General features: G+C 26.3%; 1 protein-coding gene across 1 annotated transcript; it reads left to right on the plus strand.

The window, feature by feature from the left end:
- Positions 1-4,595: 4,595 nt before the first annotated feature.
- On the plus strand, positions 4,596-6,301 carry LOC110655634 (UDP-glucuronate 4-epimerase 1). The gene has a single exon (XM_021812030.2). The coding sequence runs from the start codon at positions 4,869-4,871 to the stop codon at positions 6,162-6,164; it is 1,296 nt and encodes a 431-aa protein (XP_021667722.2). The 5' UTR covers positions 4,596-4,868; the 3' UTR covers positions 6,165-6,301.
- Positions 6,302-16,667: the final 10,366 nt, after the last annotated feature.

Consider the following 16,667-nt stretch of genomic DNA (forward strand, 5'->3'; position numbering starts at 1 on the left):
GACACATCATAAGTACCAGGCACCAACTTCTTGAAATTGATTATCTGTTTGTAAGGTTCCCCTCTTGGTGCGGTGGACTGCTGCTGCTATGGAGGGTGGACCATATACTACGCCATCATATCGATGGTTCTCTGCAACCCAGCTAGAGTAGCTGCCATGGGGTCCATGGGACCCTGTGCCATAAAAGACTGATCTCGACCGTGGCGGTGCTCTTCTACTTGAGCAGCTCTAGGCCTCCTACCCCGCCTCCTCGGGGCAGGCGCCTCATCCTGTGCTGACACCTCGTCAGGCACATCTGGTTCTGGTGCAGTGGTAGCTCTCCTGCTTCTACGCATTTTCCTGAAATTCAGCAGCATTAGCCCACAAAATTCAAAACTGCACATTACATAGCTCTATAGACTCACGTTTACACACAATATATAAAGCAGAAACTAGAAGCAAAGATGACAATACAAAACGAATGTGGACCTTATTTTCTGCATGTGACTCCTAGTAGACTCTTCCCAACACTTAGACAATTTTTCCCTATGAATCTAGAGCCTAAGCTCTGATACCACATTTGTCACGACCCAACCTATGGGCTGGACCGGCACTAGGACCTAGGCCAGCATAAAGCCCTCGAGGCACGTAGTAAGCCTAACTATTCCTTAACCCAACTCTAAGGCCCATTTGGGCCCAATTTCAAGAATTCAACCGGACAGAGTCCGGCCATAAAATGGACCTTTCAATGGAGAGTTTTTGACTCACCCGACCTGTAAACAAAATAAATACTCAATTGGGAAGCTCAGCTCACCCTCCACATACTCATATCAACATAAAAATAAATGGGAGCTCTGTTCCCTCATCCAGTCCATCAACATGCATAAAATAATAAGTTTACAGGTCCAAAATAAGAATTTATATTATAGACCCAAATCAAATAAACATTTCTAACACATGCAGAAATTCTAAGATTTAACAAGTTTATACAAACATTAATAATCGACCTGCGAGGGAGAAAGCAGGTTAACCTCAAAAATACCCTCCTGTGGCCTGAAAAAATATTGAACAGGAGTGAGCGTTCGACTCAGAGAGTAAAATATCAAATTTAACCATAATCTCTATAACTATCTAAAACTAATGCATTCTGTAGAGTGAAATACAATATCAGCAACAAATTCACATCATAACAGCAAAAAGGTAATTTGGAGCACTCACGCACCCAGTAATATCAATAATAATATATGGGAGCTGATCCCCTATACAGCTCTCTTAAATCCAACCTGTGCCAGCGAAGAACTCAGCTTGGACTTCCACTTAATAACCAAATCGGGGTCCCAGCGAAGAACTCAAGCCGTGTCTACCCCGAAGGACCGGGTCCCAGCGAAGATCTCAAGCCGTGTCTACTCGTCCTATCCATAGTCCACACCACATCACACGCACGCTAACGCACGCACATTGCTCCAAATTACCACAACAACATACATGGCACTTTCACAGTTATGAATGCAACATAAATCATGCCTAGAGTTTATCTACATAGATATATGCATATAAGTGATGCATGGGCATGCTTGAACATATAATAATATCGAAATTACAATTAAAATTAATATTTTACTCACAGACTTGACAACGGTCACTGTGGCGGCTGGGCGGAGGAAGAAGGCTGTCCCGGCTCACCTGATAATTACATTACAATTATTTAATACAATTGACTCAATACAAAATCAAGAAAAGACTAAATACGTCCTAAGTCGTGCCGAAAATCCGGCAGAGTCTTCCCTATACCTAGGACCTACCCAACCTGCAAAAGGGCTCAAAACACACTTCTATATTCGCAACTCATATATCTACAATTCAATCACATCGCACAACCCCTCCTGGGCCCATCAAATCAGTCATCCATCACAATATGTAAAATTTCAATTTAGTCCTTATAATTGATCATTTTTGCAAAAACTGCCCAAATAAGCTCTAAAAATTCTAAAACTTTGCCCCGCGGTCCTTAGCAATATTACTAGGCTATTGCAAAAAGAATCAGAATTTTCTAAGCTATCACGAATATTTTATAAATTTTTAATCTTATTTAAGCATTAGAAAATTATAAAAAAACAAGGTTCGGGTTTACCTTTGTCAATTTCTACTTCAGGAATGCGCGCAGGGAGAAGAAGGAAGAAAAAGAAAAGGCCGGTCCGATTCGACTGGTCTGATCTGGTCCGATTCGATTCGGCCGGTTCGATTCAGGATACAAAATTTTAAATTTTTACTCTGCCTTGGGACCGAAAATGAGGTCCAAAAATTTCAAAAAAATTCTAGAAAACTCAAAAAGATTTGTAGACTCCAAATATATTTTTAGTTTTACCACGTGGTCTTTAAATAAATTTTTAAAAATCATCAAAGTTTATATTTTCGGAAAATCAAACCCGATTTTTTTTTAAAATCTGAAAAATCTCAAATAATTTCTTAAAATTTAAATAAAATTAAAATATCAATAATACTTATAAAATAATAAAATTTAAAATTTTGGGGTGTTACAATAATCGATTTATACATTGATGTATAGAATGTATCTGTTATGTATAAATCATTTCTGTCCTTACAGTATGATTGAGTAATTAAATAAGATCTCAATCTTATTTTACCTTGCGCAAGGATTTAACAATCCATACTGGCCAAGAACAATTGAAATATTTTCCTTAATTACCTAAGGTGATGAATTCTATATTGACAATTAAATATCTCCACGTAGTTCATACTATATCCAACAGCTGCCGCATTCGTTATTCTTATATAGAATGACATGTGAGCAGTATCAAAATATAGTAATTTCTATATAAGATAACTTAATGTCTCAAGTCTAAGGATTATTTACATGACTGTCACGCGAGTCTTTTCATAAACACAGGTAAACTTTTATATGGAATTCTCATGCGGGTCAGTTCAGTGAACTTGTCACCACAAGTACTTACACGTTAGTTCTAGGTATCTCACATGCCTCAGCTTAATGAGAACTATTGATTTCTTTCATAAAAGAAAAAATGCAACATGTACTAGTTTCAACAGTTATATCAATGTCTAGTCTCGATATAACATTGACTAGAAACATTTTAAAATAATGTTATAATGTAATCGAAATCTCATAATTATAACAATATTATAATTTTTATTGTTATGCATATAAGTTTCATAGACTTTATCTTTATTAATTAATATTTATTATAATTAAATTAAATATTAAAAATAAAATAATTTTTTATTAAAATAAAGTACATACATATATTAAATGATCACACATACAATTAATATATTGATTGCAGTGCTAATATACTAACAAATATTGCTTATTTTTTAATTATAATAAATAATTTAAAAAAAAAATCAAATACAGACAGATAAGAATGGTCAGAAGAAAAATGCGACATTGACCACCTACAACGCGTCGGATGAAGAAAAAGAGATATGTATTTGTGTTGATGATCTGCCAGACTGTCACTGCCGCTAAACACTTTTCTTATGTGGGCCACATCGTTTTTTATTAACTGGCCACAGCATCCTGGCCAAAGCAAAATTGAGAGTGAGCAACACGCTTTTCCAAATAATGAAAAAAATATATATATCAATTAAAAATGAGTTGAGTATTAGAAAATATAAATTTTTTTAACATAGAAAATGTTTCTTAAAATTACATTTTCAAATAATATAACCTGTGTGCCGGAAAAAAAAATACGAAAAAAAAATCTGTAGAAAAGTCTTATTAATTGGCGTCTTTTAGCAGCTTGTTTCATTGAGCGGTAAAAATAAAGAGCAACTTTAATAATTCAGTCTTTAAATATTGTTATATTATCAAGAAGTTGATTTCTGTAATTTCCAAAATTCTTTAAAATGTTAAATTTTAATTTTATTAAACATTCTCTTCCCTCCATCAATTTCACTTTTAATATTTATTAAAAAAATTAAAACATCCTTATAAAAGTAAGTAATTATAAAAATATTTTAATAATTTTTTTTTTAAAATAGGTGGACTAGCAAATTTTAGTAACTAAAAAGCTGTTTATTAAAAATTTAAATAACAAAAATAAATGAAATGACTAAAGTATCTAATGAAATTAAAACTTACGAGTTTACAATAAATATATATTTGAATTAATAGTTGTAGTCATAAATCATCCATTTACTTATTCATATATTCATTTATAACTGATGTATTATTTTATTTAAAATATTCATAAAAATAATTGCTTTACGGTACAATTTCTCATGGTACTATTATTAAATAAAAATTTATATATATATATATATGTTTTCAACAAGACAATGTTTTCATTTTATTTGTTTGTTATATAAATTTCACCTTAAAACAGTTAAAATACATTTATTTTGCATATAAATTATAATGAATAATTATTAATTATAATAATAATTATCATTTTTACTTTTATTTTAATGGTGAAAAAGAAAAGAGGGAGGTTAAAAAGGAAAGGCAAGCCACCGACAGTTTTGACCGGTAAACTCTATTTGTTTTTATTTTTTTTAAATCTAATAAGGTATTATAATTTGGAAAGTACAAAAAAAAGACACTTATCCAACGACAGAGCGTTAGAAGTCCAACACAAATACTGATAATAATCTTTTATTTTATGGCTCTCTCCTCTGTTCTTCCCTCCTGTCCTCCAATCTGGCCGTCGTTAAACGCGTTAACGCGTCGCCTTGTCTCGTCTTTGTGGGTTACCACTACATATAACCCTCCCTTTCTGTCTTCATATTGGCAGGTGCTGAAAATATTATCGCCCATTATTTCCTCTGCATCTGTACTCTCTTTTACCTAATCCAAACAAGAAAAATTTTACTGGTTTAGAAACGAGAAGCAACGTATCAGAATCAAGAACATGTCCTTATTGGAGGAGGAGCTATTCCCGTCGACTCCTGGCAAGTTCAAGATCGACCGTGGACACACTATGAGTCGTCATTTCCATCGTTGTTTTGCCTCTACAAGCACCATGTTCTTGTGGGCTCTTTTCTTGATTGCTTTGACCGCTTCCTACTTGAGTTTCCAGAGCTTTATCGATTCCGGTAGCAAGTACTTCTCCGCTTCTTGGGGCGGTATACAGTGGGAGAAACAAGTCCGGAATTCTGCCCAGATCCAACGCTCCGGCGGCATGTCTGTTCTCGTCACCGGAGCCGCTGGATTCGTTGGTACCCACGTGTCTTTAGCGCTCAAGAAACGCGGAGATGGCGTCATTGGACTCGATAATTTTAACAACTATTATGATCCGTCGTTGAAGAGAGCCCGCAAATCTCTCCTTAACAAACGCGGCATCTATATCGTCGAAGGTGATGTAAATGACGCGCGGCTTTTAACCAAGTTGTTTGATGTGGTGGCTTTCACTCATGTGATGCACTTGGCGGCTCAAGCCGGAGTCAGATACGCCATGAAGAATCCTCACTCGTATGTTCATTCCAATATAGCCGGATTGGTCACGCTTCTTGAGGTTTGCAAATCGGCTAATCCTCAGCCGGCTATTGTTTGGGCTTCGTCAAGCTCCGTTTACGGCTTGAACGAAAAGGTTCCTTTCTCTGAATCTGATCGGACGGACCAACCGGCGAGTCTCTACGCGGCTACGAAAAAGGCAGGTGAAGAAATCACCCACACTTACAACCACATTTACGGTCTCTCAGTTACTGGGTTAAGATTTTTCACCGTGTATGGTCCTTGGGGACGACCCGACATGGCTTATTTCTCGTTCACGAGAAATATTTTACAGGGGAAACCCATCCCGATATATCGGGGCAAAAACGGGGTGGACTTGGCCCGAGATTTCACCTTCATTGATGACATAGTAAAAGGTTGCGTGGGTTCTTTGGATACTGCGGGAAAGAGTACCGGGTCTGGCGGCAAGAAGCGGGGACCCGCACAATATCGGATCTTCAATCTCGGGAATACGTCACCGGTTACGGTACCGACACTGGTAAGTATATTGGAGAAGCACTTGAAGATGAAAGCGAAGAGGAATATCGTGGATATGCCAGGAAACGGCGACGTACCATTCACTCATGCGAATATTAGCTTGCCCCGAAGAGAACTCGGGTACAAACCCACAACCGATTTGCAAACTGGATTGAAGAAGTTCGTTAAGTGGTATCTCGCGTATTACGGCTACAATCGCGGAAAAGTTGTAAATTAACTTTTTTTTTTTTTCCTTTTAATCTCTTTTGGGTTTTTCGTTTATAGGGATCTTTATTTTCCCAATTTTCAAAAAATGAAAGTTAAATGGAACCTAAAAATCAAGGAAAAAATAGTAAAAAAAAACATTATTCTTTATTTTCTATCTGTAAATTTATTTATTTTTTCTTTATTTAATTTTTTAAAATTAGAGAATTTTGGGTTTTAAGCGATCGATTGATAGGAGACAGCTAAGAGAGAACCAAAGCCATGATATACCGTTGGATCCGTAAGGAGAAAATAGAATAAATCAATTATTTCATGTCAATTTGAAATGATACATTAATTATAAATTAATAAATAATATTAATGAGTTTTATTCATATTTTTTTGAACAGTATTTTTTCTTGAAAATATAAATACTTTTTATTTATTTATCACTTATTTATTAATTTATCATTTTATATATGATAAAATTTCGCGCAACGTTAATTGATTGGCGGCAACCATGTGCGCAAATTTTATTAGCTAATAAAAATTAATTTTAAAATAAATAAAATTCTCTTTATGCTATTTAAGATATTAAAATATAAAAAATCAACATATAAAATTGTTAAAAGAAAGTTTCTACTAAAACTCTTCTATGTTAAGTTAATGAGCATAAACATATTTTAAAAGATATTATTTTACTTATTATAATTAATAATTATTTCCTCTATGATACCTTTAATAGTTATAATATTACTACTAGTTAAATGCCATCACTAAAAATCGTGGCCTTTAATTATAAGCTTTTTCCTTTTTTTTTCAATTATTTAATTAGCTATTAGCTTGAATGCTTTTTTTAATTTTTTTAATATCTTTTATTTTTCAAATATTTTTATAATTTAATTATTTTTATTAATTTTTTGATGTCATAAATAATATAAAGTGAATTTTACTTATTTTAAAATTATTTTTAGTTTTTAATATTTAATTAAATTTAATTTTTTATTAATATAATTAATTCTAAATTACATAAACAATTAAATTTAATCTTTCATAGTCATAACACTAAATTACTATGAGTATTTGGGCAAACCCAATGATCCCGCCTTCTCAAATTTTATATATTATATAGACATATAGATATAGATATTATTTATTAAAAAAAAATTCATTAACATAAATTATAAATTTAATCTTATTGTAAATCTATATTATATATAAAAATGGGAAGAGGAAAATATTGATTTTGTCAAAAATGTCTTTCACTCTTCAAATTAATTGCAATTATATTTTTATTATTTAAATTAATTTTAATGATTGTAAAAATTTAAAATCCTTAATTTTAAAGTTCATGTAAATTTATAATTCTTAGTCTCACTTATATTTAATTTCAATTAAATATAAAATTTTATAATAAGTAATTAATTAAAAGAAGAAATTAAAAAGAGAAAAATAAAAAATATAATTAATCTATAAGCTATCTATACTATCTATATCTATACTATATATAAATGTGGGGGGAGGGAACATTTGCTTTGCTAAAAATGTCTTTCATTTTTTAAATTACTTATAATTATATTTTTATTATTTAAATTAATTTTAGTGTTTGTATAAATTTAAAATTCTTAATTTTAGAGTTCATATAAATCTAAAATTCTTAGTCCTATTTACACTTAATTTCAATTAAATATAAAATTTTATAAGAAGTAATTAACTAAAATAAGAAATTAATAAGTGAAAATAAAAAATACAATTATTCTATAATCTACATAATATATAAGTGTGGGAACGAAAGGAACAATGGGTTTCTCCAAATTATATAATTTTTATTATTTAAATTATTTTAGTATTATTATAAAATTAAATTTCTAAACCTACCTGTATTTAACTCCTACTTAATTCAAAATAAAATTTTATAAGAAATAGTTAATTCAAAAAAAAATTCATGTTTTTTTTTTAAAAAATTCGCATGGAAGTTAAGAAAAATTTATCAATTTTATAAAAGATAATTAAATAAAAAATCATAAATTCACTTTTTATATATATAAAAAAGTAAGTTTTATGTTTTGAAAAAAATATTCATAAATATCCAATTTGAATTGAAACTAAAGTATTATAAAGGTTGATTTTTAATTAATTATTAAAATTTATTGTTTTATTATAATACATGAAATATGTAAAATTTTTAATTTTAATCCTATTAGAATTTTATTCTAAAAGCAATTTCATATATATGAGAAATCCTATTAGCATTACTTTTATTCACAAGTCATGATTGAAGTATATTATAATCATAATTTGTACTTAATTTAAAATAAAATTTTATAAGAGTTAATTAAAATAAATATTTATGTTTTCTAAAAAAAATATGTGGAAGTTTTTAAAAAAATTATCAATTTTATGAAAAATAATTGATTAAGAAATAAAAAAAAAATCATTTTTTTAATTATGAGTTTTATGCTTTTAAGAAAAATTCTGTAATACCCTGAATTTTTCCAAATATAATTTTTTTTGAAGCATCCATATTATTTTAATTTTAATTTAATTTACTCTTTGAATATATTTAATTTATAATTTTGAAATATTATTACTTTACTTTGTTGTTAATAATTTAGAAAAGAATTTTATTATTATTATTATTATTGTTGTTGTATTTTTTTTAAAACTTGTTTTGAATTAATTAAAGTATAATTGGACCTAATTGAAAAGAATTTTGGACCTAATTGAAGAAGCAATAAAAGTTCAAGGATTGAACCCCATGGCCAGCGAGACTCCCACTCCCTCCAGCACTGCCGACCTGAAGACCATAAATGTTGGCTAGAAGGAGGACAGAAGTAGCGACAGGAAGTTTGGTTTCACCAATCAAAGGAGTGCGATATGGAGGCACTTCCAAGCCGTTTTCAGGCCAATTCCGATGGCCAATGTCGATGATCTAAGTGGCGCCTAACCCCCCACAAGCCCAACTTCCTTTTCTGACCTCTCTCGATGGATTCCATGGAGTTTTCCTACAAGGGAGAGAAAAGAAAGAAATGGCAACGGCTATGTAGCCAATTTCTCTACAATTTGACAGTCGAATCGATGATCCAAGACCATAATTGAACTCAAAGCGACAAAACCTTCGAAGTGGGACCAATCCTACTCTAATCGGGACCAATCCTACTCTAATCGGACACCATTTGAAAAATGCAATATTGGACTATCTAAATCGCTAGGTGAGATTTTTGAAATTTTTGATGCCTGTAAATTAAATATAGTTATATAATAATTATTAATAATTTATGGGCTTCATTTTAGTGCGATCAGATTGATGATTGCTCATTAGCAATCAAGATTGAATTTTGGGTCGGTCCAGCCGCCCGGTGGGCTGTCCTAGAAGGTAGTCATCTTTAAAATCATTTCCAGCATTTTCAGACATTTTGAATTCGTTCTAAGTAGTAGAATTTGCAAAATAGTCTCTAACTCAAGTTGTGTAATTTTTGCCTAGTTTAAGCTAATGGATAAATCTGTAAAATATTTTTGGTTTAATAAAATTAAGTAAAATGAATTTAATGAATACAAGAATGAGGTTGAGGACCTCCAGAAATATTTTTATAATTTTTGAAGTGCTAGAAATGAATTTTTGGGTTGTAGAGGAGTATAGAAACCCAAGCTGAAGTTTGGATAATTGGACTTAGGTTAATTTCTTATAGGCCCTGGATGGACATGTGATGTTGTTATTGTGGGCTTGAGGTCCTGTGTGTTACTTTTTACTGAGTTTTTTTGCAGGGATTAGGTCCAGTTATAGGAAAAACTCTACTGAAATTTCGGCAACACTTTAGAAATTATTCTTTCTTATTTAAATTAAATTAATTGATTAATTCTATCAATAAAGCGATAGAGGTTAGTGTGTCTGTACAGGTGATCGATGCCGATTAACCTTTCTTCTCTTTAACCAGACTAGCTGCAATTGGGTCAATCAGTCTGTGAGTTAGATATTGATTATTTTTATAATTTCAATTTTTTTTTTTATAGTTTTAGCATGTCATGCATTTTATAAATATAATTGTATAGTGAAATAAATTAGAAGTATTTTTATTGTGACATATTTATTATTGTTAATTACTTGTGTTTGCCACCCCAAGGATAATTTGGAGTTATGTGTGTAATATTTATGTGGTATATTATGTATATAGATTGAACGGGTAGTCACGGCTTGAGCTAGTCTCACTGAAACCTGATCCTTACAGATATGGAAAGTCGGGATGAGGCACGACTTTGAGTTGATCTTGTTGGTCCCTGTACTTGGATTTAAGCGAAAGTCCAGCTTGAGTTGAGCTTATTGCCAAAATTCGGATTGAGAAAACTGTACAAAGGATCAGCTCCCATATTTATGCATTGATGTGATATACTGAATGTATGAGTAGTTCCAAATTATCTTCTCATGCGAGTATTGAGTGAATTGTTTGTTGTGTGTATTGGATGTACATTTTCATGATAGAGTTGCATTATTTTAGGTAGTTATAGAATTTGCATCTGTAATCAATATCTAAATTCACTGAGTAGAATGCTCACTTTTGTTTAATAATTTTTTCCAAAGTCTAACATGTATTTTTCCTCACAAGGTACAATATTGTTAATTAAAATTTTTTTCTTTATTTATTAGTTTATTTAAGTATTTATTTTATTCTTGAAACTCCATTGTGACACTATTTATAAATATATTATATTAATTAATAGTATTAAATGGTTTGTGTATGCTAGGTATCAAGACTGAGCTAGGCTCCCCTAATTGTGGATTTTTAATTGTTATCGATTTGAAATGGCCCAAATTAATTTATAATATTTTATTTTATTTTGCATAATGGGCCTTGAATTTGGTTATGATCATGAGTTTAAAAGCAGTAAGACTTACTATGGGCTTCAGGAGTTTTATACTTGCCCAAGTCATAGTATCGGTCAGGCCCATAAAGTTGGGTCATAACATATCCAATTTGGATTCAATTGAAATTGTTATAAAAGCTAATTTTCAATTACAAATTTTAATGTACTTAGTTAATATAGTCACGTCATTTACTAGTTAGATAATATATTTATCCACATTAATCTTAAATTTTAATGAAATTTTATGAATATTTAATTATATTACTTATAATTATATTATTTAAATTAAGTTTAAAATTTTTGTAAATTTAAATTTCTTAGTTCTACCTGTATTTACCTCTTAAGATTTTATTTTTTTATTTTTTTATTTTTTTAATTTTTTTTTTACTGCAATCCAATCTCGCCAAATTAAGGGTGATGTATGTCAGGCACATAATTTCTTTAGATGTACAACCCTATTGTGTGTGTGTGTGAATGAGAACAACTTAATATTTAGTGATAAAAATCTGCAAAATTTTCGTCAGTGCCAACTACCATTGCATTATTTTTGGCTAAAGGTTCCTTAGTTAGAAAAATTATTGAGTGTGTTTAATGTACAAAATTTTAGTATATTTTTATACTTACATATATGTGAATTTCTATGAAATGTGAATTTTAATTTGTTTTAGTTTAATATCAGACTTAAAATATATATTTTTTTTGTTTTTAAATAACAAAAATTAATATTTAAAATATTGATCAATTGATTTTTAATTTTTTTTTAAATTAAAACTTTAGAATAAAAAATGAAGGAATAAAAATTTAAAGAACCCTTATTTTCTCGCAACTTCAATGTTTAAGTGTTTTCATTACCTTTTATTATTATTTTATTTTTAATTTATTTTATATATTTTATAATTAAATTAAATTTTAATAATTTATTCCACAATAATTATTATCAAAATAAGATATGTTTTACAAAAGAAAATAAAATTTAAAATATAATTTAAGTATTACTAAATTTGCTAATATTACTTTTAATTAAATAATTACTAAATAAATTTAAAATAATTATATTAGAAATAAAATATAAATAATTTTTTAAAAAATCATTAATTGATGCATATGTAATGACAAATTAGTTCTTAATTGGCTAAAAGGTAAAATAAAATAAAAATTTATTATTATTTAAAAAAATTTAATTTCATTGATTAGATTAGTTTTTTATTTAAATTTAAATTTTATTCTATTAATAATTTTTAGTTGAATTAATAAGTAAATTTTTTTACTATATAATCTTAAAGTTAAAAACTATAAATTTAATTAGAAAAAAGTCATGTCAACAACTTTTTTTTTTAAATTAGATAGTTAACAATTAGAAATTATATTTATATAAATAGAAATATATAATAAAATTTATTTTATATATTAACTTTTTATTAACTTACATTACGTTATTTTTTAATTAAATACTAAAATCTTAACAAATTTTTAACAATTTTTTACTTAGTTTCTATTTGTTTTACGGAAAATATGTTCTTAATATATATATATATATATATATATATATATATATATATATATATATATATATATATATTAGTATTTAAGACATTTAGAAAAACAGGTCAACAGAAAATATTTTTCTAATTAAAAGAAAATGTAAGTTATTTTTAAGGAAAATGAATCCCTCCTTTCAAGAGAGAAAGTCAAAAGAGAATTTTTTTTTTTATTTTTTTTATAAATTTTAATAATCTTATTAAAATATAAAAACATGATATAAATATATACTATTAATTTAATAAATCAAATAATAAAAAATATTTTATAAAAAATATTTGTAGATAATATTTTCTCTAAAAAATATTTTTCATATATATATTATTTTCCGTAAAATAAACAGAGGCTTAATAATATGTATCTTTCAATTTTTCTGTAACTAATAAATTCATGTAATTTTTTTCATTTCTTTGTAATTAAATCATATATGTATAAGAATTTCTATGGTGGATATAATATAAATTCTTCAAATTTTCTTATAATTCATAAAAAAAACAATTTTTTCTATATTAATAAAAAATACATAATAAATTTAATATAAAAAAATAATACATATCCTAATTTATAAGTAATTTTTGTTGTTAATAATATATAATCTTGCGATTTAAATTTTAAAATAAAATTATGAATTATAAAAAAACCTTAAGTGAACAACTAACAACGAGATTAAAAATGATCTCAAAATTTCTTTTTGATTTAAAATTTTAAATTGTTACTAAGCATTGAATTAAATTTTAAAATAGATACTTAAACTTATATTTATGAAAAAATTAATAATACTTAAAAATGTAAAATAATAATATAATTTTCATGAAAATTATTTTATTTGATAATTTATTGAAATAATGATATTTATGATATTTTTATTAGTTTAAATTATGTGATATTTTTTACTCTGTTAATTTCATAAAAAAAAAAAAATACATAAAAGTCAATAGCTCCTTGGTTTTATTAGCCCATCTCCCTTTTTTCTATACGCAAGAATATGAAATAAATTCAACACTGTGAATGTCGATCTTAACTTGGCTCGTGAAGTATACTTTTAAGGACTTTTAAGGATATTTCATCTTCCACACATATTTTAACACTAGAATAATAATACTATTGCAATTCCGCCCAATTTCAAGATATATTATCATAATATTAACTTTTGATTTTTTTTAATAAAATTAGCTTTAATTAAGACTCAAACATGATATTTCTAATATTACATAGTTAAAACTCATTAGTATTAACTTTAATATTTTTTTTAATTGTCAATTTTATATTTTAAATAAGTTTAATCTTATATATTTTACTTTAACTTAATAAATTATAATTTATATATTAATTAATAAAAAAATTGTTATTTTGGTTATTATTTTAGAAATTACTTAACCAACAATCAAAATCTATAAAATTTCAAAATAACTAATGGAATCAAATTAAAAATCAAATATTTTTTTATATATTAATAATAACCATGAATTTTATTTATCTAATTTATTATTATATATATAAAGCAGAGTGGTATTTCCCTGATATTGCCATAAAACTATTATATTTATGCCACATGACAATATTTAAAGTAGTCAAATTTTCTCCTGTGCTAAGTGGCAATGTCAAGTGACAATATTAAATTGAATTTATTGCTAGCAATATTTTCTCCTTCTCGCATATGCCAATTATATTAAATTGAATTTATTGCTAGCAATTTTTTCTCTTATCTTATTTATCAATTTTATTGATAGTAATTTTTTTTCTCTTATTTAATTTTTAAGTTATAATCTAAATTTAACTTTTTACTGCCTAAATACACATAAAAATGATCTTCAATATGCCTAAATACACATATTTTCTTTTTTATCAATATCAAAGTTTAATTTCTTGAGTACGAGAAATTAGGGGAATAATATTCTATTTTCTGAGATCCAAATTTTATCATTTGTGAATTGTAGTGATTCTTCAGACTTGAAGTGAGGCAAAAAAGTCACTGCAGGTCATGTGTCTTCATTTGGAGGTTGTACCATAAATATATTATTAGATTAGCACTATAATCTCAAATTTACAAATCAAATAGTGGGAAGATTGATCATAAGATTCACCTCAATAAATAAAACATGCCTCCCATAGTATTAAAAATAAATAAATAAATAAAAAAATATAGTTTTTGTTTAACTAGCATTAGAATAGAATGATCATATTCTTACAAAAGAACAAGCCCAAAAAAACAATCTTCTTAGTAATGAAGATTTTCCATATTCTTTGAAAATAAAGTTAAAATATTTTTCTTTTTAAAGAAATTAAGTAGAAAATCAACAATCCCAACAAGAAAACAATCCTAACAAGAAACAGAGTACAGAACCGAGTGTACCCAAGTCAAATGAAAAAAAAAAAAACATAGCAAAATTATCATAAAGAGTGGCAGAAGATGTGAGAATCCAGAAAGAATCACAAGGAAAATTGTCATTTTAAAGCAAAACACTAATAAAATGAAGGAGAAGAAGAAAAGAATGGTAACTAAAAAAAAAAAAAACTCTGCCTTGAAGACCTAATTTTTTCAGTAATTTTCTAAAAAGTAGAAATATATAATTATTATATAACTTTTAAATTTAAATATCTTTAAATTTTTTTTAAAAAAAAATAAAAGGTCAACATTAAATTTTATTTATATTTTTTAAATAGTTTTAATTAAATTTAATTTTCTTTAAAATATCTGTTATAAATTAGAATCAAGAATCAATGATATTTGAATATTTGTGAGAAATTAATAGTTGAATTTTTTTTAAAAGATGTCTAATTATTAAAGGTTATTTAAAAAAAATCAAAATTAAATTTTATCTATATTTCCTAAATAATTGTAATATATAATTATTATATAATATAATTTTCTAAATATAATTCTCAATTAATATGATCTTCCAAATTTAAATAAAAAAATTATTAATTACTATAATTATGTTTAATTTCCTTTAAAATATCTATTTAAAATTAGAACTAAGAATCAGAAGATATTTGAATTTTTTTTAGAAAATAATGATAAAAATTTTCATTAGGTGTAATTTCTTTTGAAATATATGCTTTAAATTAAAATTAGAAATCATGGGATATTTGAATTCTTGTGAGAAATTAATTATTGAAATTTTAAAGGTAATTAATCTTCAATTTAAAAAGAAAAAAAGAAAGGTCAACATTAAATTTTATTTATATTTCCTAAATATTTTTAATTAAATTTAATTTCCTTTAAGATATGTACTCTAAATTAGGACCAAGATTCTTGGTGATTAATATATATATATATATATATATATATATATATATATATACACCCCATAATTAGATTTAATTTCCTTTAAAATATATGTTTAAAATTAAAACTAAGAATCAAGAGATATTTGAATTTTTTTTTTAGAAATTAATGATAAAAATTTTCATTAAGTTTAATTTCATTTAAAATATATGCTCTAAATTAAAATCAAGAATCAGGGGATATATTTTTAATTATATATTAATATATATATATATATATATATATATATATATATATATATATATATATATATATATATATATATATATATATATATAATGAATTATGAAAAAATGAAATTAAATAAAAATTTATTTTCATAATTATGGCAAATAGGAAATTTATATTAATACTCAATTTTCATTTTTTTTATATTTTTTATAGTATATTAATAAATAATTAATATTATTACTTTGTTTAATATTAATTATATTATATTGTTTTATTATCATTTAGAAAAATTAATTAATGATACAATTTTTTTAAATTATGATTAAGTTATTAATTCTCTAATTATATGTATATAAGTTACAAATTATTTACTTAGTTATTACTTTAATATTATAATAAGTAGCTATTATTATTATTATTATTATTATTATTATTATTATTATTATATAGAAACTTCAATTTAATTAGCTATAGGAAAAACTCTTTATTATATATATATATATATATATATATATGTTATATTTAATAATTATATTAATTAATGTAATTAATTATTATCATTACCGTTACCATTAATTATTTTTACTATTTCCATTATTATTACAATTTTTATGATTAACTAATTAAAAATATTAGATATATTTTAATAATTTTATAAATTTCTCATTTAATGATTCT

Source organism: Hevea brasiliensis, chromosome 17 (assembly GCF_030052815.1).
Source record: "Hevea brasiliensis isolate MT/VB/25A 57/8 chromosome 17, ASM3005281v1, whole genome shotgun sequence".
Classification (NCBI taxonomy): Eukaryota; Viridiplantae; Streptophyta; class Magnoliopsida; order Malpighiales; family Euphorbiaceae; genus Hevea; species Hevea brasiliensis.

Excerpts from the sequence above, each read along its gene's own strand:
- LOC110655634 (XM_021812030.2), top strand. The coding sequence starts at position 4,869 with ATGTCCTTATTGGAGGAGGAGCTATTCCCGTCGACTCCTGGCAAGTTC.